Raw genomic sequence first — 26257 nt, forward strand, 5'->3', positions numbered from 1 at the left:
AGACAGACGGACTGGGGAATGAAAGCAGAAAGGAGATAGATTCAAAGAAGGAGGAAGACAGCTAGGGAGGTCAATGGAGAGAAACAATCAGAAAAGGAAACAGAAAGAGAGATAAAGGTTAGCCAAGATAAAAGATAATTCAAATGACGCTTTCACTTGCGGTAGTAACTCCTGATGGGCTCTCTCCAGAACACCCTTAATCATACTTTGAGACATCCCCAGGTCCCCACTAAACCAGTTCCACTGCAAATAGAACATAACTCCCTTCACTCCAAGCACAGTCCATGAAAAAAAGGAGGAGTGGGAGGTTAGAACCTATGGGTCCTGGAGACTGGGCCGACCTACATAAGAGGCAGACCACTTTGAAATCAGAGGAATCTTGCAGAGCTGCCCGTTGGGACAGGGAAGCCCCCATCAGGCCAACAAGGATAAAGTTAGCCAAGAGGGAGAAGGTTGGAGAAGGCTTGAGGTCAAGGGTCAACTCTGCCACTGACCTTGGCTAATCCCCCTTTCAATGGGCTTCATCTTACAAGGGACCTTTTCTCTGGTTCTGAAGGGTGATTGAAAGTAAGGGGCAAGCCCTGCCAGAAAGGAGATCTGACTCTCCCATTGACTCCAATGCCATAAGTTTGGGGGAGGATTTTGGCAAAGCAGAGGGTTTTCATGAACATGTATAGTATCAGTCATGTTGGGGTAAAGTTAAGTAACCATACCTTCCCTACAGGAAGTTGGAATTAATATGAATTTTTGTGCTAATGCCCCTCAACCCCAAGAATATATCTAAAACCATCTCCTGAAGGAGCTGTACCTGGATACTGGTCCATGTAGGTCATTTTGGACTGGGTCAGCTTTTAGACCAGTTCTGACTCAAAACCCAAGTTCCAGAATTCTGTACCATCAGCAAAGGTGATACTATGTTATAGAGAAAAGGTGAAGTTCAGAGGTAGGTCTGAATCCAAATCCTGTCTCATATCAGTTGTGTGACCTTAGGCAAACCACCTGACCTCTCTGGGCCTCAGTTTCTTCCTCTGTGAAATGAGGAAATTGGGACTGGTAGCTGTTGCAGATTAAAATCGAGGATCCTATGGTGGAGAGAGCTAGTGATTTGGAGTCAGGAATCTAAGTTGGAATTCTAGTACTTTCTAAACTTCTGTATTTCTGCAACTGGTGAGAGAGTCTTTGCCTGCCCAGGAATTAAACAAGGAACAGGGAAGGAAGCTTGCGGAAGCAGCAGGGAGATTTACTCAAAAAGAAAACCCTTTAAACACTCTCTCTGAGCTAGAACTGGACCAGCTTCCGCCTCCTATGCTTTCCTAAAGAATTGTGGTAGTTGTAGGCCTGAACTATCAGCCTCTTCCCAGGTCCGCCCCCATTCTCCCTCCCTCCCCACTATCCACCTGCCTTGTAATTGGAGTGACTGTCCTATTGCTCAGAAGAAAGGCCCTGCCCCTTTGTTGATTAATTCTTCCCCACAGAGAATCCCTTTATCGTAAAAGGAAAGTGACTCAGGGGAGTAACCAATAACCAGCCAGGGCTCGGCTGGTGTCACCTCTTAGGTAATTGGAAAACCCATGGGAGGGATTTCCCCACTTCCAGCCCTTCCCAGCTCCCTGAGCCCTCCTCTGAGAAGCCCCCCCTAAATTCAACATTGTCATTACCTCCCTCCACGATACTGGCATTCAATCTCAAGACCCTGGGATCCCTCTCTAAAAATGAGATGAGTCTAGACATGTGTTGCTAGTGTCTCTGCTGGTAGGTGACCCAAAAGAAAAAGTTCCACCTGTAAGATGGGGTAGACATGGGGGAAAGAAGCAATTAAGAGCCCACCCTTTTGCTAATTATGATACAAATATCTTATTTGATCCTCACAACTCTGTATGGTGGGTTGAATTATCACCCCCATTTTACAGTCAAGGAAATTGGGGCAAACGAGCTTAAGTGACTTGCACAGGGTCACACAGTTAGTAATTGTCAAAGACAGGATTTGAAGTCATCTTCCTGACTCCAGATCCAAAACTATGCAAGAGGGCTACTTAGGAGGTGCGCCCTGTCAGGAGGACCTGAGTTCAAATGTGACTTCAGATACTTGACACTAGTCCTGTGACCTTGGACAAGGCACTTAATCCTGATTGCTTCTCACCCAGGACACTCCCAGGCTTCCTAATTCTTTTCTGGTCACGGGACTCAGATGACTTCAGAGGAGAAAGTCAAACTGGTGACAACCCAGCCCCTCCTCACTCAAATCCAATTTAATTGCTTGTCATGGCATCACCTCCCTGATGTCATAGACTTCTTTGAGAATGAAGGACAAACATCATCAAGGCTACTTAGATAACTGAAGATAGGAGGAAAGAGAAACAGGCCTAGAGGGTCAAACTCGAAGTGGAGAGATCTGAGTTCAAATCTCCTTTTAGAAGACTTCTCAGGGTACCATCCTTTGCAAGTAGCTTTAAAAAAAAACCTAACTTCTCTAGTGGCAGTTAGGCAGTAGGTAGACCACCCTGGAGTCAGGAGGACTTGAGTTCAAATTAGGTCTCAGACATTGTGTGACCCTGAGCAAGTCACTTAATTCAGGTTATCCCTCCCCTCCCCCCAAAAAATCTCAGTATCTCTGTTTCCTTATCAATAAACTAAACTTCCAACTCTACAATCTCATCATTAGAAAATCACAGCAATGGGAAGGAGGGAGAGTAAGGGAAGATAGGTATTGAGGAAAGAACAAACGGGCTTTCCTTTGTTCTTAAAGAAGACCACATAACATCAGGGAGGTGATGGGTGGGGGAAGGGTGGAGATGCACACACACTCAGAGGGTTGGGAGAGAAAAAAGAAACCAGACAGACAAAGAATTGGGGAAGAGATAGACCAAGACCCCCAAAAAACGGGGGCAGAGAGAGAACAGAAAGTTTGGAGGAGAGAGTCTGATGTAATTCTAATCCTGAGTGAGGAAAGTACGCAGAGGACTAACGTTTGAAAAGAGAAAATAGCAGGCAGACCTGGAGGTCCTCTATTTTATTTCCTTTTCTTTTTCCCTCTTCTCCCCTCCCCCCCCGCCCCCGCTTCTAAAGGATAAAACCGAGTGTCATGGGTGAGCAAGCCATAGCTCTCCTGGGGACCCCGGAACTGCACCTGCAAAGAGAGGGAAGGAGCCTTGGTAGTTTGGAGGCAAGGACTGGGAGTCGGTCATTCATCCTCCAATCTCAACCTGATCCACGATGCAAATGGGACCTAGCTTCCTGATTTCCTTGGGTCTGGCTCTCTTGGCGCTTCTGGGCTCAGGGGACCCCGGCGTTCCACGTCCGACACGCTGCAGTCTCGGACGTTATCATTCTCTGGACTCCAAGACACTGGCGGCTGTCAAAACTTTCAGGGATCTATACGTGAGTCACGGAGCCAGGACTTCTGAATGCTGGCTTCTCCAGACTTTTCCTTCCCAACCCTTCCCAGAGCAGGGCTCGAGGCACTCCGGCTCCCAATCTTTTGCCCCCAGCTCCTCAGGGGTTCAGGTATCTGGAAAGTTAGCTTGCCTCATGCAGTTAGTGGAGCTAGGACCCTTACTGGAGAGAACTCCGGACCTGGAGTCAGGAAGATCCGCATTCGAATCCCACCCAAAACATTGCCTAGTTGTGGAATTTAACGTTAGCTTTCTCAAGAGAAAAATGGAGGATAATAACAGCCTCAACTTCTCTGCGTTGTTTAGAGGACCAAAGGAGAGAATATATACATACCCATATATGTATATATATGAGAATAGATATTTATACCATGGCGCTATTAGATGGAGAGCTGGCTCCGAAGCAAGAAAGAGAAGAGGTCAGGTGTCACCTGGGACATGTGCTGGCTGGGTGGCCCTGGACAAGTCACTTCACCCAGTGGTGCTCTCGGTAGTTCTCTCAATGGCAAAGGAGGTTGTGGTCTCCATTAACACCGGGAGGTGGTGATCTGTTTTGGTACTGGGAGTTCCCCCCAAGAGGTTCCCAGAGCTCTCTATTATTAGGATACTCTCACGCCCCGAATTCCCTAGCCAAGACTACAGAGTTTTCGGGACTCAGAATACTCCAGCTTCGACCCTTTCCCTGCAATGGCCCGAGGCATTCGGTTGTTCATTCTCCTTAAAGGTTTCCTTCTTCCTCCTCCTCCTCCTCCTCCTCCTCCTCCTCCTCCTCCTCCTCCTTCTCCCCCAGGAACAAGAGATGCTGAGCTGGGAAAAGAGAAATTGCTCGTTCTCTAGGCGAAAGGAGCCCCGGAAAGTCTTGGTGAGGGCCGGGGACCTTGGGGAGGGGAAGGGGACACTCGGAGGATGCTCCAAGGACCCTCCCTCCAAGGGCGGTCTCCCCCTTAGGGCTGCACCCCGCTGCATCCGCTGGCCATGGTCCTGGCGAACACTGAGGCTGTCTTGCGGAACCTGAGTAGCCCCGTTCTGGCTGCGGCCGCCCGCCCGGTCCTGGAGGTGCTCTCGGCGGTGAGGAAGGACGTGGGGGCCTGTGTGACCCGGCCCAGCCTCGACTCGCCGTCGGAGCTGTTCTCCATTCCTGCCGGGTCAGATTATAGTCCCAGCGAGCCCCTGCCAAGCAGGCCCAGGGCATTGTCTCGCTTAGCGGAACCCCGCCTTTCGAAAGCTCAGCAGACTACACAGCCCCGGACAAGAGGCCCAGGGACAGAGGCCCCTGGACAGCGGAAATGGGTTCAGCCCCCAGATTCCCACGCTCAAGTCCCCACCGACCACGGCACGCTGGAGGGAGTGGATCGGAGTTCCAAGACCAGGAGAAAGAACCTCCAGGAGAGGAGGCTGCGTAAGGGCTCGGTGAGGGCTAGACGTAGCAGGAGGGCTGGAGGGCGGAGGCTTTGGGTGGGGAAAGGGGGATTATCCCGAAGGGAAGAAAGTGAGAGTTCCTGCTTCTTCTCCAGGAGAACCCACGCTGTCTTGAAGCAGAGATCATTCTCAACCTCTTGAGAGTGCTCATCGTTGACCTGAAGCTGGCCGTTGTCCTTGGGTTCTGTGCCTGAGTTGGGCAGCCAGGTGGTACTTGTAGTCAGGAGGGCCTGAGTTCAAATCCAACCTCAGACACTGGACACTTATCAGCTGTGTGAACTTAGGCAAGTCATTTAACCCTGATTATCTCTCATTCGGGGTCATCTCCAGTCTTCCTGATTCACATCTGGCCACTGGATTCAGATGGCTCTGGAGGACAAAGTGAGGCTGGGACTTAGCACAGCACCCCCCTTCAAATCCAACTCACATGCTTGTCATGACGTCCTCCCAGATACCATGGTCTTCTTTGAGAAGGAAGGACAAACGTGGCTCCATGGTGACTGGGTTACTTAGCCTGGGTTCTACTGTTGCTTCCCCCTTACCTGAGGCTGTGTCAGTGCCTCTGGTCAGGAAGGTCATCAGGTACCCTTCTGGAACTCTAAACTTCATCAGCACTCCTTTCCAGAGAAGATCATGAGCAAGTGGACTGTGGTTGGCTCAGGGTCCATAGCTTCTTGTTCAAAATACTGGGGCCATGGCAGGGGTTGGAGTTGAGGGGTGAGAGTGATGATTTTATAATTAGTGTGGTAGGGGTAACTAGGTAGCACAGTCGATAGAACACCTGCTCTGAAATCAGGACATCAGACTAGCTGTGTGACCCTGGGCAAGTCATTTAACCCCCATTACCTCAAAAAAGCCTGCCTTTGCCACTCTCTATCAGCTCCACTTTGGGTAAATCATTCTGTGAATCAATTCACCCAATCTGGAAAATGGGGATAATAGCCTATCCAATAGGCCATTGTGGTATGATGCAATTGATTGTTGTAAATTGGACCTGATGTCAGGAGACTTAGTGGAACCCTGCACAAGTCATTTACCCAAACAGGTATCATTTTCTTCCTGAAAAATGGAGACAATACTTGAAGTACTTAGCTCACAAGATTGTTGTGAGAAATATGTTTTGTCAATTAAGTTGTTTTGCAAATGTGAATGCCATTATCCTGCCCACCTCATAAGGCTGTTGATAAAGAAAGGGCTTTGACTTTTGCAGGATGCTTCCTAAATATAGTCTTTGTTAAGGGTGGACTGCTGAACCTCTCTGAGGTATAATTATGTTAATATGATAAAGATGCTATTTTTTTAAACGGTTTTCCTGCCTGGTTCTCTCCCTGTTAATTTATAATTCTTTATAAACTTATCCAAACAATGGTGTCTTGTAATTCATTCACTGCACTCACTCCTATCCTACAGAGCTCAAGGCTTCATCCCATTCATTAAAATCTTTGGAATATTTAGGATCTCATAAAAAACAGTGCAATGCAATATTTGGGGGTGGGAAGGCAGGAGAGGAGGGCGCAGGACTAAGCCAAGAGACAGGTTTCATTCTTCAGGCATTTCCTGAATCTTGGTGTGATCTCACTCTCTCCATGCTTCTTTTTAGGGGTTCCCCTACAAAATATGCATGTGTACACATGTGGGGGAGGGTAGAGGGGCTCATAAGACCTTCAAACGCTAACATTATTTGGTTCCATGTAATGGGTAAGAGATATAGGCATGGAATAGGTACCAGAGGACCTGTGTTCCCTACCATGAAGAGCTGCCATTCAGAGTGAAACTCTAGAAACAATTGGAATAAATCTAACATATCAATCAGTGTAGCTCAATGAAGGTACCAATAAAGTAAGGACTGGTAGCTGCCTCAATGTATTGGAACCAATGGCATGGCAATCATTTAGCATAAAGACAATCATTAAGAAGTTATGCATTGCATTGGAACCAGTCAAGGGAGGAAAGGAGTAACTAAGGAAGAAAGAATCTTCCCCTCCCTGGCTGTCTTCAGAGCTCAACCCAGGCACCACCATCCACCCCAGACATTTTCTCCTCTCCCCAGACACTTCTGCCTTCCATTACTAATAAACAGTTTGTACTTATGTGCATATAGATGCTGTTCTCACCCTACCCATCCCCCAACAGATTGTGTTACAGAATCACAGAACATTACTTCAAAGATTCCTGTTATAATTTATCCAATGAGGAGAGTCTGTCTGTACTTGAAGACCTCTAAGGAAGAGGAAGAACCCAGTATCTTCCAAGCCATCCTCTTCCTCCTTGGGACAGCTCCACATGTGAAGAAACGTTTCCTAATATATATAGCATAAGTTGGCCCCTTCACAAATTCCATCCATTCCTAGTGGCTCAGTCATCTAGGGTCAAACAGAGTGTTTAATCCCTCCTTGTCATCAATCATTTGTTAAGTGCCCATTACATGACAGACAACGTACTAAGCTTTGGGAAACAAAGAGAGGTAAAAACTAGTCCCTGCCTTTAGGAGTTTGCATGGGGGAAGACAACATACAGATAAATATGTACAATGCAAGTTCCATGCAGAATAAATAGGAAACAGTTAACAGAGGGAAGGTACTAAAAAAAAATCAGGGAAGACTTTCAGGAGGGAGAGAGACAGAAAGACAGACAAGACACAGAGACAGTGATAGAAAGAGACAAATAGAGAAGAAGTTAGGGAGAGGGACGGCTAGGTGGCGCAGTGGATAAAGCACCAGCCCTGGAGTCAGGAGTATCTGGGTTCAAATCTGGTCTTAGACACTTAATAATTACCTAGCTGTGGGGCCTTGGGCAAGCCATTTAACCTCATTTGCCTTGAAAAAACCTAAAAAAAAAGTTAAGGAGAGCAAAGAAAGAAGGGCATTCCAGGCATAGGAATAGCCAGTCAGAAAATGCCCAGTCAAGAGACTGTCTTCTTCATGGAATAGTCAGAGGAACAGGGTCATTGGATCAGAGTCCAGCATGACAATCCTTCAAATACTTAAAGATAACTATTAGACTTCCAGCCAATATGTTTGAATGCAAAGCAGACCACCCATTTCCTCAACATCTACTCTAGCAAAAATCTAGAATTCACACTAAGTCAGCTAATGATCCAGAAATCCAAGGAAAACTACAGGATATTACTTGTTCAACAATAGAACTGCATAAAAAGTCAGCTAAGAAGTCACAGGCAATAGGAAAGGGCAAACCGTGGGCAAACAAACTGGATTCTCCCAGTTTGAGCGTGACTGAGAAGGGTAAGAGACAATTATAGCCAACAGAGTTCTGTGTCTGGAAGTAGCAAGAATAGAAGGCCACCCTGAGAAAATCCCAAGGAGAATTTAACCCCCAAGGAGGTGTTTGGAAGCCCTTGGAAGGAAAAACTACTAGTTGCAGTAGGGTAAACCAGCACAAATACAGTTGAAATCATATATGCCAGGGTCAAAGTCCTGAGACAAGAGAGAGCTCTAAAGATCCCGTGCTCTGAACCTCAAGATCCAGGAGGCCTAACCCCAAAAGGAAGAAGTCAGCATAGCAACTCAGGGAACCAGGGTGAGACGAAGCAGAACTGATCACTCTACACAAAAGCCCAGTAGGAGTCAGAGCCTGGCCAATTCAGGAACTAGATCTGGAGAAAGGAGTACAACAGAGGAAATGCCATTCAGGATTGAAAATGATTCCAGGGGCAGCTAGGTGGTGCAGTGAATAGAGCACCAGTCCTGGAGTCAGGAGGATCTGAGTTCAAATGTGACCTCAGAAACTTAATAATTACCTAGCTGTGTGATCACTTAACCCTATTGCCTTGCAAAAATAAAAAAAAAATTATTCCAAATCTAGAGATTTCCTCAAAGAAAGAAGAAAATAACTCCATAAGAGCTACTATTAGAAACTCCAAGGTGGGGGTGGGGGAAGAGGATTTTCCACAAAAATTATATGATTGTTTACAAAAAATGAAGTAAGAGGTAAAAAAAAATTAAAAAGCTACTTAGCTGTGTGGCCTTGGGCAAGCCACTTAACCCCATTTGCCTTGCAAAAAAAAATTAAAAGGGAAAAAAGTTCTGGATGAAAGATTTGGAAGGAGAATAAATAATTTAGAAGAGAAGGATAAACCTTACCCAAGTAATGGAATACTTGAAAATTAAAAGAGACAAAAAAAAAATTAATGACTCCATGAGTCAGTGAAAATATTAGGGAAAAAAAAATTGAAAAATGGGGAAAATCTCAAGATATCTGATATCAAAAACACCTAACCAAGAAAATAGTTCAAAGAGAAATACTCTATTTCAAGAAATCATAAAATAAAAACTGCTCCAATCTATTAGAAGCAAAAGATGAAGATAGACATAACCTTCTGATCACCTCCTGAAAAGAATCCCAAAAGGAAAAGCCCTGGGAATATCACATAAAACATATACTTCATAAAACATCCCACTGACTTTTTTTTGGCTGTCAGATCTCACTGCTGATTCACATTGAGCCTGTGGCCCGGGAAGACCTCATGGTCCTTTTCAGAATAACCGTATCTCCCTATAACTTCTTAATTTTATTGTTATGAAATTGATTTTCTTTTTACTTTAGTGCAAGATGTTAGATTTATTCCAACTGAATTTCATTTTATTAGGTTTTTAGTTCAATGCTCTTTTGGATGCTGATTCTTTGATATACTGTGTTATTCCTCCCAGCTTTGTGTCATCTGCAAAAGTGATGAGCTCACCTTCTTATGCCTTCACCCAAGTTATTGGTAACCATGTAAACAATACAAAGGAAGCATAGATTCCACATTGACACTGAACCAATAAAAATGACTGACAATCCAAGCAGTCCTGAATGCATCAGATTGCATCATCATCTTTTTTTTTTACTTTAAGGCAATGGGGTTAAGTGACTTGCCCAAGGTCATACAACTGGGCAATTATTAAGTGTCTGAGGCTAGATTTGAACTCAGGTACTCCTGACTCTAAGGCTGGTGATCTATTCACTGCACCACTTAGCTGCCCCTATCACCATCTTTTTCTCTTTCTTTCTTTCTTTCTTTCTTTTTTTTAGGTTTTTTTGCAAGGCAAATGGGGTTAAGTGTCTTACCCAAGGCCACACAGCTAGGTAATTATTAAGTGTCTGAGGTCACATTTGAACTCAGGTCTTCTAACTCCAGGGCCGGTGCTCTATCCACTGTGCCACCTAGCTGCCCCCATCTTTTTCAATAGAATAGAATAAGATAATTTATTGAAAGCTTTGCTGAAATTTAGGTAAACTATCTCTTCAGCATTCCCTTCATGTATAAGATTAGACTTCTTGTTGAAAAAGAGAAATGAGATTAGGCTGGAATAACCTGTTTTTGATGAAATCGTGTTGGCTCTTTGTAATAACCACCTTCTTTTCAAGTATTGATTACTGTCTCTTGAATGATCTGTGGGGCTGGGATTGGGGTTGGAGCCATACCAATCCAGTCATGCTAAGATCAACCAACTTGCTTCAAATGACCTAGTAAAAGCAGATACTTAATGCAATTGGTTGTGTTGGAATAAAGTCAATCAAAGATGGGCAACTGTCGATGCATTATGTTGGGACCAGTTGGGATAGTCTGGCTTTTATTACTATCAGGTGTTGTGGTCTCTGCAGTCTCAAGTCAGAGCCAGTCACTTCAGGAACCCAGGGAATGAAACCAGATTGATTCAGACCCATTATTATGGGTCCTAGAGGCAGACTGGAATGATGGGGTTGGCAAGTTGGTTTTGTTTAGACCATTCCCCATGCTCTTTAGAGGTTGACTACAAAGCACAGGCTGACCCTGGGAGTTGAGTGTTTGATAAGGAAAAGTTCCTAGAATCCATGAACTAGAAGGAGATCATAGAGAGCCACCCCCTTTTTGACTGATGTGTGATCTTCCTGTGGGGAATTCTTGGTGTGGAAAGTCTCTCCACTGAACATTCTAAATTCAACCAAGTCAAAACAAATAAGCTCTAAAATATCTAGTAGTGAACTAATTTATCCTGAACCACATGGGTAGTGAATATTAGAGGAGAAATACGAACCCAACTCTTCCTGATTCCAAACCTACTCTGTCACACTTCAACATCTTTGACAGTAGTAATTTTACAATAGTTCAATGAGTCTGTAGATGATGTGGACATTGCACTGACTTGAATAATGCAGATAGAAATTCTTTCATGTTTAACTTTCCTATGAAAGTCACCTCCTATGTCATGTCTCTATAACAATGGTAAAACAAGACCTTTTTTTCCTCAAAAGTTTTTAATTAGGGGGCAGCTAGGTGGCACAGTGGATAGAGCACCAGTCCTGGAGTCAGGAGTACCTGAGTTCAAGTCCGACCTCAGACACTTAATAATTACCTAGCTGTGTGGCCTTGGGCAAGCTACTTAACCCCACTGCCTTGCAAAAATCTAAAAAAAATTTTTTTTTAATTTTTTAATTAATTTTTTCACATTTTTTCATTTTTTGTTACAAATTCTTTCTGTCCTTCCCAACCTTTATCCATTCAGAAGATAATCCATATGATATTGTAAATATGAAATCATGTAAAACATATTTCCATATTAGTCATGATAAAAGAAACAAAGAATGAGAAAGAAAGTTTTTAAAATGCTTCAATGAATGCTTTGAATTGTTATGGATCCTTGCATTGAGCAGAGTGACTAAGACTTCACAGTTGATCATTGTTTCTATATTGCTATTACTGTGTACAATGTTCTCCTGATTCGGATCATTTCTCTTAGCATTAACTTAACTAAGTCTTACCAGAATTTTCTGAAGCTTTGCTCTTTATATATTCTTTCACAATCATAAACCACAGTTTGATCAGCTATTAATCAATTGATAGCCATCCTATTTAGTTTATAGTTCTTTGCCATAATAAAAAACTAATAGAGATATTTGGGTATTTGAGGTTTTTTTCTTTTTCTTTCTTTTCTTTGGAATATAGGCCTAGTAGAGGTATTGTTAAATTTAAAGGACATCCACAATTAAGTGACTCAGGGCCATCATTCTAATTTGCTTTTCAGAATATTTGACTCTATTCACAGCTCAACCAAAAATTCATTAGTGTGCCTGTTTTCTTGTAACCCCTCCAACAATTGTCTAATCACTTTTTGATATGAGATTTGGTTGACATACTTTGTTTTTAAATTGCCTAGATTTCTCCTGGACTATCTTCTCCCAGGGAATTATTCCTTAAAACAAAGGGAAAAATAAAAGAGGAAGAAGAGGGGAAACCAGTATAAGTGAGTAAATCTGAAAAAAATGAAATGTTTCATACCTCTGGACTTCCCACCATGGAATGGCAGTATGCGATGGTAGTGTGATGGGACTTGTCTCACGTTTCGCATTTGGTATCAAACTTCTTTTAAAAATAATTTTGAATATTAATTTCAATTGTTTTCTCTGTTGTTCTTTCCACGTATTTTATGTAGTCATCGTGCACATTGTTTTCTTTTAAACCCTTTACCTCACATCAGTTCTTGTAAGTCTTCCTATATTTCTCTGTATTTATCATTTCTTAAACCACAGTAACATTCATTATATTTTTGTACCATAATTTGTTTATCATTTCCCCCATCAATGGCTATCTTCATTTCATGTTCTTTTTACCACACAAAAAATGCATCTGTAAACATTTTGATGTATAAGGAAACTTTCTTTTCTGTTAATAACTTCCTTGGGTATATGCCTAGCCATAAAGGGAATAAACATTTTCCCCATTTTATTTGCATAATACCAAATTGCTTTGCAGTATGGTTATACTGATTTACAGTTCCACCAACAATGTATTAGTGTACCTAGCTTTATATAACCTCTCCATTACTGCCTATTCTCATTTTTGTTAAGTTTGCAAATTAAGGTTGGGGGGGGATCAGGTGAAACCTTAGAATGGTTTTGATTTGTATTTATTATTGGTGATTTGAAGCAGTCATTCACAGGTTAATAGTTTGCTTTTCTTTTCAGAACTATTTGTTCTTTATCCTTTGACCATTTGTCTATTTTGTTTGGTTTGAGTTTTTTTTAGATTTTTTCAAGGCAATGGGGTTAAGTGGCTTGCCCAAGGCTACACAGCTAGGTCATTATTGAGTGTCTGAGGTCAGATTTGAACCCAGGTACTCCTGACTCCAAGGCTGGTGCTCTATCTACTACGCCACCTAGCCACCCCCACCTGTCTGTTTTGAATTAGTTTTATGGCTTATATATTTATATTAGTTGACTATAAATCTCTCTGATACAAAATCCTTATCGGAGTCATTTGATACAATTTAGCTATTCTCCATTCAATGACTTTGTTTCCAGTTAGTTGCTACCATTAAAAAAAAGTGCTGAATGGACAGAGCCTTTCTTTTTGTCAATAATCTCCTTGGGGCACATGTCCAACGTTGGAATTTCTGGGTCCTGCCCCTCATAAAACTATCACCAACTTGATTCAAGGCCTTAGCATCTCATGTCTGGAGGTGCTTTGCATTAGCTTTCTTGACAGAGGTCAAGATCTCTCCCCATTCCAATCCATTGTTCACTCAGATACTGAAGAGATTTTCCTAAATATTACTGACAGGTCTGACCATGTGACCCTTTCCTTTCTGCCCCCCCCAAAAAAAACCTAGTGGCTCCCTATCACCTATCAAATATAAAATCCTCTGTTTGGAATTTAAGGTCCTTTTTGACTTGCTCCTTTAATTATTATAGTATTCTTATAATAATGTTTGTCTTTGTCCTTCATTCATGAGGAAGACCATGATATCAGGGAGGTGATGCCATGACAAGTACATGAATTGGATTTGAGTGAGGGGGGCTGTGCAAAGTCACCAACCTCACTTTCTCCTCCAGAACCATCTGGGTCCAGGGGTCAAATATGAATCAGGACAACTGGAGATGGCCCTGAAGCAAAGCAATCACGGTTAAATGACTTGCCCAAGGTTACACAGCTAATAAATGCCAAGTGTCTGAGGCTGGATTTGAACTCAGGTCCTCCTGACTCCAAGGCCAGTGCTTTATTACTGTACCCCCGAGTTGTCCTTTACTCTCTTAAGTGGCTCCACAGATAGAGCACTGAGCAGGAGTCAGGAAGACTTGAGATGAAATTCAGCCTCATACACTTACTAGCTATGTGACCCAGGACAAGTCACCTAGCCTCTGTCTGCCTCAATTTTCTTATCTTAATTGTAAAATGAGGGAAATAATAGTATTTAACTCCTAAGATTGCTATGAGGGTAAAATGAGATAATATTTGTAATGTGATTAACAAAATCACTTGAAATAGAGTTGGCACTCCACTTTCCATCTCTGCTTTTGACTGGTTATCTCCATAGCTGGAATGCTCTTTTACTTTTCTAAATCCATTTATTTTGTGTAAAATTATTTTAATGAAAATTTTTAATTTCACACAATCAAAATTACTTATTTTCATTTTTTTTTGTTTTAGGTTTTTGCAAGGCAAATGGGGTTAAGTGGCTTGCCCAAGGCCACGCAGCTAGGTAATTATTAAGTGTCTGAGGCCGATTTGAACCCAGGTACTCCTGACTTCAGGGCCGGTGCTTTATCCACTGCACCACCTAGCCGCCCCTTATTTTCACTTTTTTAAAAAAAATAGCAAGCACTTATTTTTTTCATGATATTCTTTTTTTATTAGTATTTAATAGTATTTCATTTGAACATTCATTTTTTGAAAGATTTCCCTCCCTGTCTCCCTCACCTCCTCTGACCTTACCAAGACAGCAAGCAATCTGATATAAATCATGCAATTATTCAATCATGTAAAACACATTTCCACAATAATCATCTTGTGAAAAAAGAAACAACACAAAAGGAAAAAATATCATTTTCTTTTTTGCAGCAGAAGCTATCACTTTTCTTGTTAAGAACCCATCTCCTGTTTCCCACAAGTGGGAAAGGAAATGATCTCTTCATCCTCTAATTGCTTTATGGTCTGACCTTTAATTATTCAGGTTGTAAATCCATTTTGAATTTATTACAGGATATGTTGTATGATTTAGACTAAGTCTAATATCTGCCAGAAGGACAGCTAGATGGTGCAGTGGATAAATCACTGGCCTTGGAGTCAGAAGTACTGGAGTTCGAATCCAGTCTCAGACATTTCCTAGCTGTGTGACTTTGGGCAAGCCACTTCACACACCCCCCCCCCCCCATTACCCTGCATCCAGGGCCATCTCCAATTGTCCTGATCCATATCTGGCAACTGGACCCAGATGGTTCTGAAGGAGAAAGTGAGGCTGGTGACTTGGCTCAGCACCTCCTCACATAAATCCAACTCATTTGCTTATTGTGACATCACCTCCCCGATGTCATGGTCTTTGAGAAGGAAGGATAAACATCATCAGCATTATCCGCCAGACTTAAGCTCATTATATGTATTGATTGACCTAGACACCAATCTCTCCTTCAGCTCTATAGGCAATCCAACCCATTTCACCTATGACATTTCGCCATCTGCCCCACCCCCTATCTAAGCCTTGCAAAAGAAAAATCACTTCCCTGGCACCTCTCACTCACACAAATAGGGACACATAGACATATAGATGGATGTGTATATGTCTTTTTTAAATCTTGGGTTCTTCTGGGCTTACTCTAGGTCCTGGTACTTGGGTAAGTTCTTAATAAATCTTTTCTATTCATATATTAATTCAAAACTCTTCAAATTAAATCAAAATATGTCCTGAACCTCAATGACTTCTAAGCAAATGTGGATATAGTGTGAGATTGGCAAAAACACTAAGAAATATAGTTCTCAGGGGCAGCTAGGTGGCACAGTGGAAAGAGCACTGGCCCTGGAGTCAGGAGTACCTGAGTTCAAATTCGACTTCAGATATTTAATGATTACCTAGCTGTGTGACCTTGGGCAAGTCACTTAACTCCATTGCCTTGTCAAAAAAAAATATAGTTCTCCATAAAGGAATAAAGAATGAAATGATTCAAAGACTTATGACTATTCTCAGTGAATCTATTCCTCAGTAAATGGTCAAAGGTTATGAATAGGTCATTTTCAAAAGGAAGAGTGAAAGCCGGGATGGGGAAATTCTTTTCTGAAAAGAGCTATTTGGATATTTATAACATCATTTGAGAGTCACACAAAATTATCAACTTAAAAATTAGCCTGCTATATTTGGTCAAACAGTTAATTAATTCACCCTCAAATGCTCCTTGATTTATTGAATTTCAAGTTTTGTCTGCAAGTGCATTAGCAGTCAGAATAAATGATTTTGAAGATCCAACATTCTCAACAACATAACAATTGTTGCCAGTGTAAAATTCAAAATAAATAAAAGATTTGAAAAATTAAAAAAGAAATAAAAAATTTGAATATTAAAAAAACAAAAAAAACAACTGGTGGCAGGTTATTTTAGTTTTGCCTGCCTCTCCATGGTCCTATTTACATTCTTTCTTCAGTTTATTTTACAGATGAGAAAACTGAGACCAACAGGATTAAGTGACTTGCCCAGAGTCATCCAGCTAGAAAGTGTCTAAGACTTTGAACTCAGGTCTTTCTGATCACTAGTAATTATTAAAATGGAAATCACAACTATGAGAACAATGTCACACCTATCAAATTGATTTTTTAAAGTTTTGGGTTTTTTTAGGTTTTTTGCAAGGTAATGGAGTTAAGTGGCTTGCTGAAAGCCACACAGCTAAGTAATCATTAAGTGTCTGAGGTCAGATTTGAACTCAGGTACTCCTGACTCCAGGGCCGGTGCTCAAACTACTGCACCACCTAGACGCCCCTTAAAGGTTTTTCTTAAAGGAAAGTAATAATTGTTGGAGAAAAAGATGTTTTTAATATATTGGAGTTGAAAATATCCAACTTTGCCTGTGGCCTTTTCACCCTGGAACATCCTTCTGCTACCCTGGCCCCCTTCTCCCATTCTCCCTCCCCACCTCACCCTTAATCTCTGTTTTAAGGAAGTCCCCACCATCATTTTCCTCTACCTTGCTTCTGATATTCCAGTCTTCTAACACCATGCTTCTCTACTCCCTCATCTTCATCCCTCATTTCAACCCCTTTTTCTGTGGTATTACAACCCCCTTCCTTTATTAGAACCAAGCTCCTTGAGGGCAGGGCCTTTCTTTTGGCTTATATTTGTATCACCAGCATTTAGCACAGATAGAAATGTTTGTGGACTTTACCTTGTTGCCCAGTTTTTGAATCAGTCCAATAATTTGACAAAACTTTCACTAAGTCACTAAACTGTGAATAGCCTTTAGACTTACTAATTCCACAGCTAGGCCTAAATCATAAATAGGAAAAAGACACATATGTACAAAAATATTTATATTGGAAGTGACAAAGAACTAGAAATTAAACTGTTTTCATTCTTGGGGAATGGCTGAACAAGAAATAATGTGGATTAGGCTATGGTATGAATGTGATGGAATCCCATTTGCTGTGAGAAATGACAAAGGGGACAATTTCAGAGAAACTTGGAAAGATGGGTTTGATTACCAAATGAAGTAAGCAATTTATACAATATAGCATCAACAATATACAGAAAAAGAACTATGGAAAATTTTTGATCTCTGATCAATGTGAAAACCAGTTATGATTCCAATGACCAATGCCAAAGAATGTTACCCACCTCCTAGGACATAGATAATGGATTCTGGTAACAAAAGGAGACTTACATATGTTGTTATGGTCATCTTGGGACTTTGTTTGATTGGTATATATATATATTTACAAAGGTTTTCTTTTCTTTTTCTTCTTTTTCAGTGGAAGAGGGGAGGTGGATGGGGAGGGTCATCAGTAATAGAATTATAAAAGTGAAAGAATAGGAAAAAAAAGAGGATTATTGAAGTATTTTTTTAATGTATAGAAGAGAAGAAAATGAAGGCCAAAAGGAAACCATGGGAAAGTGGAACAGCTTTGAAAGTTGAAATTCTTATATACTTAATAAGAAAAGTAAATTGTATGGGATAGAGATTTGTATTTTTGTTTGAAATCTTTTTCTCTTCTACTTTGTTTATGGGGATGATCATTTTATTTGGTATTTTTCAAGTTTAAATCTTTAAAAAAACAGTTTACCCCAAATTTGAAATTGACTAGGCTTTATTGGACAAGAAACAAATCATTCCGGAATTAGATTTCTTTGTGAATTAGAAGATTAAAATTAGTGTATAAGAGGAGGATAGCTCAATAGGTCCCTAGTCAGCTGAAAAAATTCCCCAGTTAATCTGTTGAGGCTACAGGCTTGGACTGTTATTTAGAGGCAACTGAATGACCCAGAGAAATCCCAATGATTAGCCAGGCACCCAATTTTCCTAGCTTTTGAAAATCTCTCCACACTAACTCTTCAAGATTTTCCGGTTCTTTTTCCTGTGTATCCTCTTCCAGATGTGAAAGGGTTTCGAATGAAAGAATAAGTGAAAAAAACACTTTGTTGTTCAGTTGTGTCCCAGTCTTCATGAGCACATTTGGGATTTTCTGGGCAGAGACCCTGGAGTAGTTTGTCATTTCCTTCTTCAGTTCATTTTACAGATGAGGAAAATGAGGCAAACAGGGCAAAGTGACTTGCCCATAATTACAAGACTAGGAGTTGTCTGAATCCAGATTTGAATTTGGGAAGCTGTTTTCTTGACCCCAGGTCCATCACTCTATTCACTACACCACCTAACTGCCCCAAAAGGTACTGTGTGTCAGATAGCTTTGGACTCACTCTTCTAGTCAGTCAGCCAATAAACATTTATTAAGATCATTCTAAAGGGGGCAGCTAGGTGGGCACAGTGGATAAAGCACCACCAGCCCTGGAGTCAAGAGGACCTGGATTCAAATTCGACTTCAGACAATAATTACCTAGCTGCTTGATCTTGGGCAAGTCACTTAACCCCGTTGTCTTGTAAAAGCAAAAACAAGTTTCTAATAGGGCAGCTAGATGGTATGGTATGTAGAGCCCTGGCTTTCAAGTCAGGAGGACCTGTGACCTCAGATACCTACTGGTTGTGTGACCTTGGGCAAGCCACATAACCCCAATGGCCTCACATCCAGGTCATCTCTAGTCTTCCTAATTCATATCTGGCTCCTGGACCCAGATGGCTCTGGAGGAGAAAATGAGGCTGGTGACTTAGCACAGCACCCCCTCACTCAAATCTAATTCATGAGCTTGTCATGGCATCACCTCCCTTATGTCATGGTCTTTTTCAAAACTGAAGGACAATATTATTAAGATAAGGTAGGTAGGGGTAGCTAGGTGGCACAGTGGATGGAGTACTAGCCCTGGAGTCAGGAATACCTGAGTTCAAATCCAACCTCAGACACTTAATAGTTACCTAGCTGTATGGCCTTGGGCAAGCCACTTAACCCTGTTTGCCTTGCAAAAACCTAAAAAAAAAAATCCCCCAAAAGATAAGGTAGATAAAGGTAAAAGTTCCTGCTCATAGTGTAATGGGAGAGACCACATGAAAGTGACTGTGTGTGTGTGTGTGTGTGTGTGTGTGTATTTTAAAAATAAACTATAACCAGGATAAATTGGAAATAATCAGCAACATGAAGGCACTAGAATTAAGGAGGATTGACAAAGTCTGGCTGTTGAATATTGAATTCTATTTGGTCCTTGACTAGGAGACTAGGAGGTACAAATGAGGCAAAACAACATTCAAGGCATAGGGGGCAGTCAATGAAAATGATTGGAGCCAGAATAAGGAGTTTGGTGTTCAAGGAACAGACAGGAGCCTGGTGTCACTTGATCTTAGAGTATCTTATGAAGTGTAAAGGGAAGAAGATTGGAAAAGGTGGGAGGGGCAGGCTATGAAGGACTTTGAATGTTACATGAGCATTTTCTATTTGATCCTGTAGGAAGTTGGTAAACACTAGGATTTATTGAGCGGTGAAATGGCACAGTCAGCCCTGTCATTTTGACAGCTGAGTGGAGGATGAGTTAGAATAGGAAGACCTGAAGCAGGAAGTCCAACCAGCATACTATATATGAGTCTGTGAGAATGTAAATCTGCACTAGGTTACAGGCAGTTAAAGGAGAGGAGAGGAGAGAGAGAGAGAGAGATTAGAAAGATAAAATCAACAGACCTTAGCAGTAGATTGAGGGGTGAGTGGTAGTGACTCCAAGTAGTGAGTGAGTCCAAGATGGTACCTAGCTTATAAGACTGAGAGACTGGAAGGGCAATGCTGAGGAGTTAAGAAAGAGGAAAAAGAAGGGGTTTTAAGAGGACAACTTGGGGCAGCTAGGTGGCATAGTGGATAGAGCACTGGTCCTGGAGTCAGGAGGACCTGGATTCAAATCCAGCCTCAGACACTTAATATTGACTTAGCTGTGTGACCTTGGGCAAGTCACTTAACCCCATTGCCTAGCCAAAAAAAAAAATTACATTAAAAGGACAAGTTTTTAATGTATTGAGTTTAAGAAGTCTATAAATTCAGTTTGAAATGTCTATCAGTCAATGGAAAGGTAGATATTAGTGATACTGTGGTGGAGCTGACTCAGCTACTAGAAAGTTCTCCAATTTATTTTTGTGCCTCCAGACCATTTCCTCCTACCTAACCTAAAAAGGCACTTATCCATCTTATGATTACCTAGTCAGTGAAGATATTTTTGCCTTGCCCACACTGTGACTCTACTGATATATTATTTTGCTTATTTTATTTTAGCTTATGCATCATATGTCAACCAATGGAATCACTCTGTATTTGAGATAGCCTTTCTTGAATGCCTAAATATCAACTCCTATAAAATTAGAACCTTGGAAAGAGATCGTATCTCTGATAGTGAGGAAGATCTGAGGTCCATTTGGACTATGGACTCTTTAATAAAGTGCCATTGGCTCAAGGCTCTCGATCTCTTTTACTGTAGGTGGGATGATTTTAATCAGCACAGAAGAATATTTGATATATCAAAATGGGAAATGGATGGAGGAATGGATATTGATCCACATTATAAGAATTGCTTACAGAAGTTTAACCTGTGTAAATCAAATGCTATAATAAGTCTAAAGAAGCCTATAAGCCACTTGAGTCAGCAAGTGTTTGATCCATTAGCCAAGTGAGAGAAATATGTGGTAGCCAAGGGCAGCGCTAGTTTTAGAATATAAACTGTAAATATTATGGAAGATTTTGAGCAGAATCATCTCAGGAAGTAGTGAGAAGCAGAGGAAGCAAAAACAAATTTAGAGAAAGTTTGACAAGAGCTTGACAACCAACACACTTATCCTGAGGGCATTTAAAAATGAAATTGAAAGGAAGATAATATAAAAGATTAAAGTTGAGGAAGAGGAGTAAATATTTTAAGGTGACACCTGTGGACTCTGTGTGGTGGATATTCCTGGTGACAAATTACACAGCTATGTTAGTAACCTAACGTCATCAGTTCTTGTGTCATCATCATTAAACCTACATGAAGTCAGGATCACTTGGTTCATTGTTCTTGGAAAGCATATTTAAATTGTCCACTAGATGTTTCTTATATTCATCATCATTTCTTCACCAATTTATCACCAGCAGTCACCAATCATCACCACTTCTCAGGGTCTCTCCGGCACTATGCCCACAAGCCTCCCCCACATCACCCAGCAGTCTGATTAGAAACAATTAGGCAAGTAAGCCAAAAGAAAACATGATGAAAAGAAAATTATTCTGGCTAGGTTCTGAATTTAGATGAGAGGATTATGAAATACTATTAAAAAATTAAAATATGAAATCCTTGATTAGAGCCCCCAACCCTTCATCTGGACTTTGCGTTTTCATTTGGAACAACCTCTTCTCTCTCAATTCATAAGGCATGGGGAATCACCAGACTATGGCCAGACTATTTATGTAACATATCAAAAATGTAGGAAAAAGTGTTCAGCATACTTACTTGAAGTATTCCAAATTCAAATATACCCCTGAACTTCATTTTCCTTGTCTTCCTGCTGTTCTTTTGATGTCAGAGGGATAATTTTGAAACGCCTACACACGATCTGGCAGGTCATGCAAAAGCTCAAGTTTGTATGTGTGGGCAAAGTTGGGGAGGGGAGTTGAATGTCTGAGACCCCACCTCAAAGTTAGGACTGTGATGAGTGGAAAGAGAGGTAAGTAGATAGCTGTCCTTACCCCTTTCCACTCAAAAGTGTTTTCAAAAGTTGAATTTTCTACTAGTCCACTTTTACCTTGGGACACTGAACCCTCTATAGTAAGTCTTCTGGACCGAATTAACCTTGGCAGGCTAGTCTCAGCAGTGTTGATTACAGGCCACAGTTGAATGAGATATGTAGGAAATACAAGATCCCCTTATTATTTAGTGAAAAATCCACATGTAAATTTGTATTTATATATCCATAGGAAAAACATTTTATTTGGTAGCACAGAATGTCCTTGTAGGTGCTCTAGAGAGAGCCAAGTTGTTTCCCATTCATTCATCAAAATCATATAAGAATCTTTATTCAATGTCCCTCTGAGCATTAATATCAAGTAAAGGGGGAGATCCAACTTAGATTTTTCTACAGAAGATGGATTCTGTATATTTTTGCTTAGGAATGACGTTATATAATGAAAACATTGCTTCAAGCAACAGATTATTTCTGCATTCTAGATGAGACCCATAATTACTTCAAAAATCCCACAGGATGAAGAATACCAATTGTTCAGACTATGATACAGAATTGGATATTTTTTTTAGGCTTTTTTTTTTTTTCGCAGGACAATGGAGTTAAGTGGCTTGCCCAAGGCCACATAGTTAGGCAATTATTAAGTGTTTGAGGTCAGATTTGAACTCAGGTCCTCCTGACTCCAGGGCTGGTGCTCTATCCACTGCACCACCTAGCCACCCTGGAATTGGATATGTTTTGTATGGAACTTGTTTAGTAAAGAATTTGACATATTTTGTACATATATTACAAATGAAAAATGAGCTGGGTCCAGAATTGTACAGGAAGAAGAAATCAGGAATAATTGCTTCAGGAAAATGCAATATTATTTTAATAACTTCAAGTTTTTCCCTAAACAAAGACCCCAATAATAATAAAAACTAGCATTTATATATTTATAAGGACTGCAAATCATTTTATATACATTAGCTGATTTGATTCTCTCAAAAACCCTGGGAAGAAAGTAGGACAAATATTATTGTCTCCATTTTACAGATGAAGAAACCAAAGCCCAGATGTGCTCTGGGATACACAGAATCCCAGGGGGTAAGGTACTTGATTTAAAAGTCTTGAGCAGAGCAAGGAAATGTTCTATGTTGCCCAACTTCCAGCGTATGACTCTTTCCTTTATACTTGTGAAAGGTCTGTTAGAAGGGGGAAGATAAAAGGAAGGAGAAAGGAGGAAGGAGAAAAGAGAGAGGGGAAGTGGTAAAAAGGGAGAAGAGATAATGGGAGAAAAGCAAAGGAGAGTTGAGATGGAGTGGAGGAAGAGCAAAAAGGATTGGGAGAGGGAAAACATAACGAATGGAGAAAGACATGAGGGGGAAAACAGGAGCTGGCAAATGTCACGGAAAGATAGGAGAATGTCAGACTTGGGGGAGAGGGGAAAGGGGAAGAGACAGAATGAGAGAGGAAAGGGTCGAATGAGTGGGGAAAAGAGAATGGAATGGAAGGGCGAAGTGAGGAAAGTGGTAAGGAGGTTGGAAGAAGGGGAAGGGAAGGAAAGAGGAAAAAGGAGATAGGATGGAAGGAGGAGAGATGGAGGATTGGGAAATGGAAAAAAACTTGGGAGAGGGAGAAAAAACAGAAGGGGAAAGAGTGGGGGAGAAGAGATGAAATTAGGGATCTAGATGAGGAGAGAAGAGGGTCAGCTAGGTGGTGCAGCGGATAGAGCGCTGGCCCTGGAGTCGGGAGGACCTGAGTTCAAATCTGTCCTCAGACTTAATAATTACCTAGCTGTGTGAAGTTGGGCAAGTCACTTAATCCCATTGTCTTGCAAAACCCTTCCCCCACCCCCAATGAGGAGAGAAGAGAGATGAAGGGGGAAGGACAAAGAAGGAGAGAAGGGATGAAAATGGAGGCAGGGAACAGGGAAAAGAAATCAGGAATGGAGGGGGAGGATGGAACAGAAGAGAAATGTAGCAGCAGAGGAAGCAATTTTGGGGAGGGAGGGAGGGAGGGAGAAAGAGAATTGGAAGAGAGGAAAAGAGAAAAGTGTTGGAGGAGGGGAAAACTGACATAAGTAGGGAAGGCAGGGAAATAATTTGGAGGAAATTAAGAGATTAGTGAACAGGATAAGAAAGGAGAGGAGAAAGCTGGAAGGGAGGGATGAGATTGGAGGGGATGTAAGAGAGAGAGAGAGGACAAAAGGGGAGAGATGAGATGGGTGGGAAGACCAGGATAGAGAGATCCAGGAGAAAAGTGGGGGACAAGAGTAGAATAAAAGGGCAGAGATAAAATAGAATATAGAGATGGGGAAGATGAAATGGGAAAAGGATCTGAGGAAGGCAGAAGGTGACGAAGACACAGGTAGCCTGAGCTTTCAGTTTCCCTTTACCAGCATACCTGTAGATACCTACCTACCTTTTACGTAGAAGTCACAGCGGGTTTTCTAAATCTGTTTCTATTTTTCTTTCATCATTGGAACTCCCCAGTTCCTGAGTTTAAAGCAGCAGAGAGATGTCGTCTCCACTGCAGTTCAGATACCATGTCCTCTCTCCTGCTATTGCTCTCTGCCCTGGTATATGGGGTGATGTTGAGGCCCCTGGACCGGGACTGTCAAATCAGCCAATTCAAGTCTCTTTCACCGCGGGAGCTGGAAGCCTTCAGAGTGGCCAAAGAAGCCTACGTAAGTCCCTGGAGACCTGGGAGCTGCCCTCATGTCCCACCTAATGCTGCTTTGCTAGCCTTTCTCTTTCCACCATTGTCTAACCTCTATAATCCCCCCTCTCCTGTGGTCTAACCTTGATCTTTTACTGTGGTCTTTCGTCTCTCTCACTTGGGTCTAACCTTAATCCGTTCTTGAGTTCTCTTACTCTGTGTTTCTAACCTCCATCCTATAAAAAAAAATTCCTTATATTATGTGGAACTCAAGGGCTTAGAGTCAAGGTTGTGGATCTGTGTTTGTAGTTGTGGGTCTGTGTATGACTGAACAGGTGAGATTATGGATGTCAGAAAGCAGTTGTGGGTTTCTGTGTGTATCTGTGAGCAGAGGGGAGGTGAGTCTGTGTGTATAATTGTGGGTCTGTGTTTCTAACCTCCATCCTATTCAAACATTCCCGGGGCAGCTAGGTGGCACAGTGGATAGAGCACTGGTTTGGGAGTCAGGAGGACCTGAGTTCAAATCCGACCTCAGACACTTAATAATGACCTAGCTGTGTGGCCATGGGCAAGCCACTTAACCCTATTGCCTTGCAAAAAAAAAAAAACCTAAAAAAATTCCTTATACCATGTGGAACTCAAGGACCTAGAGTTAAGGGTTACAAACCTTTAATTTCCTTTCTTTTCTATTCCCAAAGGAGAAGTCCATGCTTCAGACAGAAAGGAAATGTAGTTCCAAATTCTTTCACAGGAACTGGGACTTTCGGAAGATACCGGTAAGAAGGGAAACTTCATTCATTCCCCCTCACTTGTCAGTCCATCATCATCTTTCTCCACTATCTCCACCTCTTCCCATCTCTTCTGCCCACTTTCCCCTCCCAAATCTGTTCTCCATTTCCCCCCTCTGTCTCCCCTCCCATGTCTCCTTTACCTACCACTCCTTCACATCATCTCTTATCTTAACCCCTCACAGTTGTCAGATCGTCTCACAGTCTTAAAGGCTGAACTGAATTTGACTCTGGAGGTCTTAAAAGCCATGAAAAAACCTGACCTGGAAAAGGTTCTGGCTCAACCTCTACAAACCCTCAGCCACATCAACCAGGAGATCCAAAACTGTGTAAGTATGAGTTTTTCCCTGTCTCCACGAATCAATGTCTTCCCTGAATCAATGGGTCTTTCCCCCTGTCTCCAAAAAGCCTGGGTTCCTTTTGGTGACATTGAGAGGCTGGAATGCCTGGATTCTTTCTCCCTCCCCCAAACCATCAAATGCTGGGGTTCCCTTACCTTTTATTAAGTCCACCCTCATTCCACACAGGTTACTTCCATGCCCTCTGGAGAACACAAAAGTCCAGGTCGCCTGAAGCAATGGCTACACAGGCTCAATGAAGCCAAGAAGGTGAGTTATGAATAGAATTGGGCTTCCTATCTAGATCACCATGCCACCCTGGGATAGAGGGGAAATATCAATGGGACCCCAGAATCCGGGCAGGCCGAAGCTCTGTTTCTCCCCAAGAGAGGAGCAACACTTGGGATCAGGGACCAGGGAGATTCCACACTTCCCTAGAAGACCCTGATCCAAGTGTCTCTCTTCAGGAATCTCGGGATTGCCTAGAGGCTTCAATCATGCTCAACCTCTTCCGTCTCCTGAACCATGACCTCCGGTGTGTGGCCTATGGGGACCTCTGTTGATGATCCAGACCCAGCCTGATCTCTGAAGCTGGACATACACACTCCACATCTTATTTATGATCAACACTCCCTATTTATTCCCCTACTCTATT

At 41.8% G+C, this 26257-nt stretch overlaps 1 protein-coding gene across 1 annotated transcript; it reads left to right on the forward strand.

The window, feature by feature from the left end:
- The first annotated feature begins 24363 nt into the window (after positions 1-24363).
- Positions 24364-26165, forward strand: LOC141508562 (interferon lambda-3-like). The gene is made up of 5 exons (XM_074217305.1): positions 24364-24504; positions 25175-25252; positions 25450-25593; positions 25792-25872; positions 26070-26165. Exons 1-5 carry the CDS (start codon positions 24364-24366, stop codon positions 26163-26165), a joined length of 540 nt encoding a protein of 179 aa, XP_074073406.1.
- The last annotated feature ends 92 nt before the right edge of the window (positions 26166-26257 follow it).

The sequence above is a fragment of the Macrotis lagotis genome, chromosome 1 (assembly GCF_037893015.1).
Source record: "Macrotis lagotis isolate mMagLag1 chromosome 1, bilby.v1.9.chrom.fasta, whole genome shotgun sequence".
NCBI classification, from domain to species: domain Eukaryota; kingdom Metazoa; phylum Chordata; class Mammalia; order Peramelemorphia; family Peramelidae; genus Macrotis; species Macrotis lagotis.

Coding starts and splice junctions, on each gene's coding strand:
- LOC141508562 (XM_074217305.1), top strand. CDS start 24,364: ATGTCCTCTCTCCTGCTATTGCTCTCTGCCCTGGTATATGGGGTGATG. Junction 24,505..25,174: donor GAGTGGCCAAAGAAGCCTAC/GTAAGTCCCTGG, acceptor CTATTCCCAAAG/GAGAAGTCCATGCTTCAGAC. Junction 25,873..26,069: donor GGCTCAATGAAGCCAAGAAG/GTGAGTTATGAA, acceptor GTCTCTCTTCAG/GAATCTCGGGATTGCCTAGA.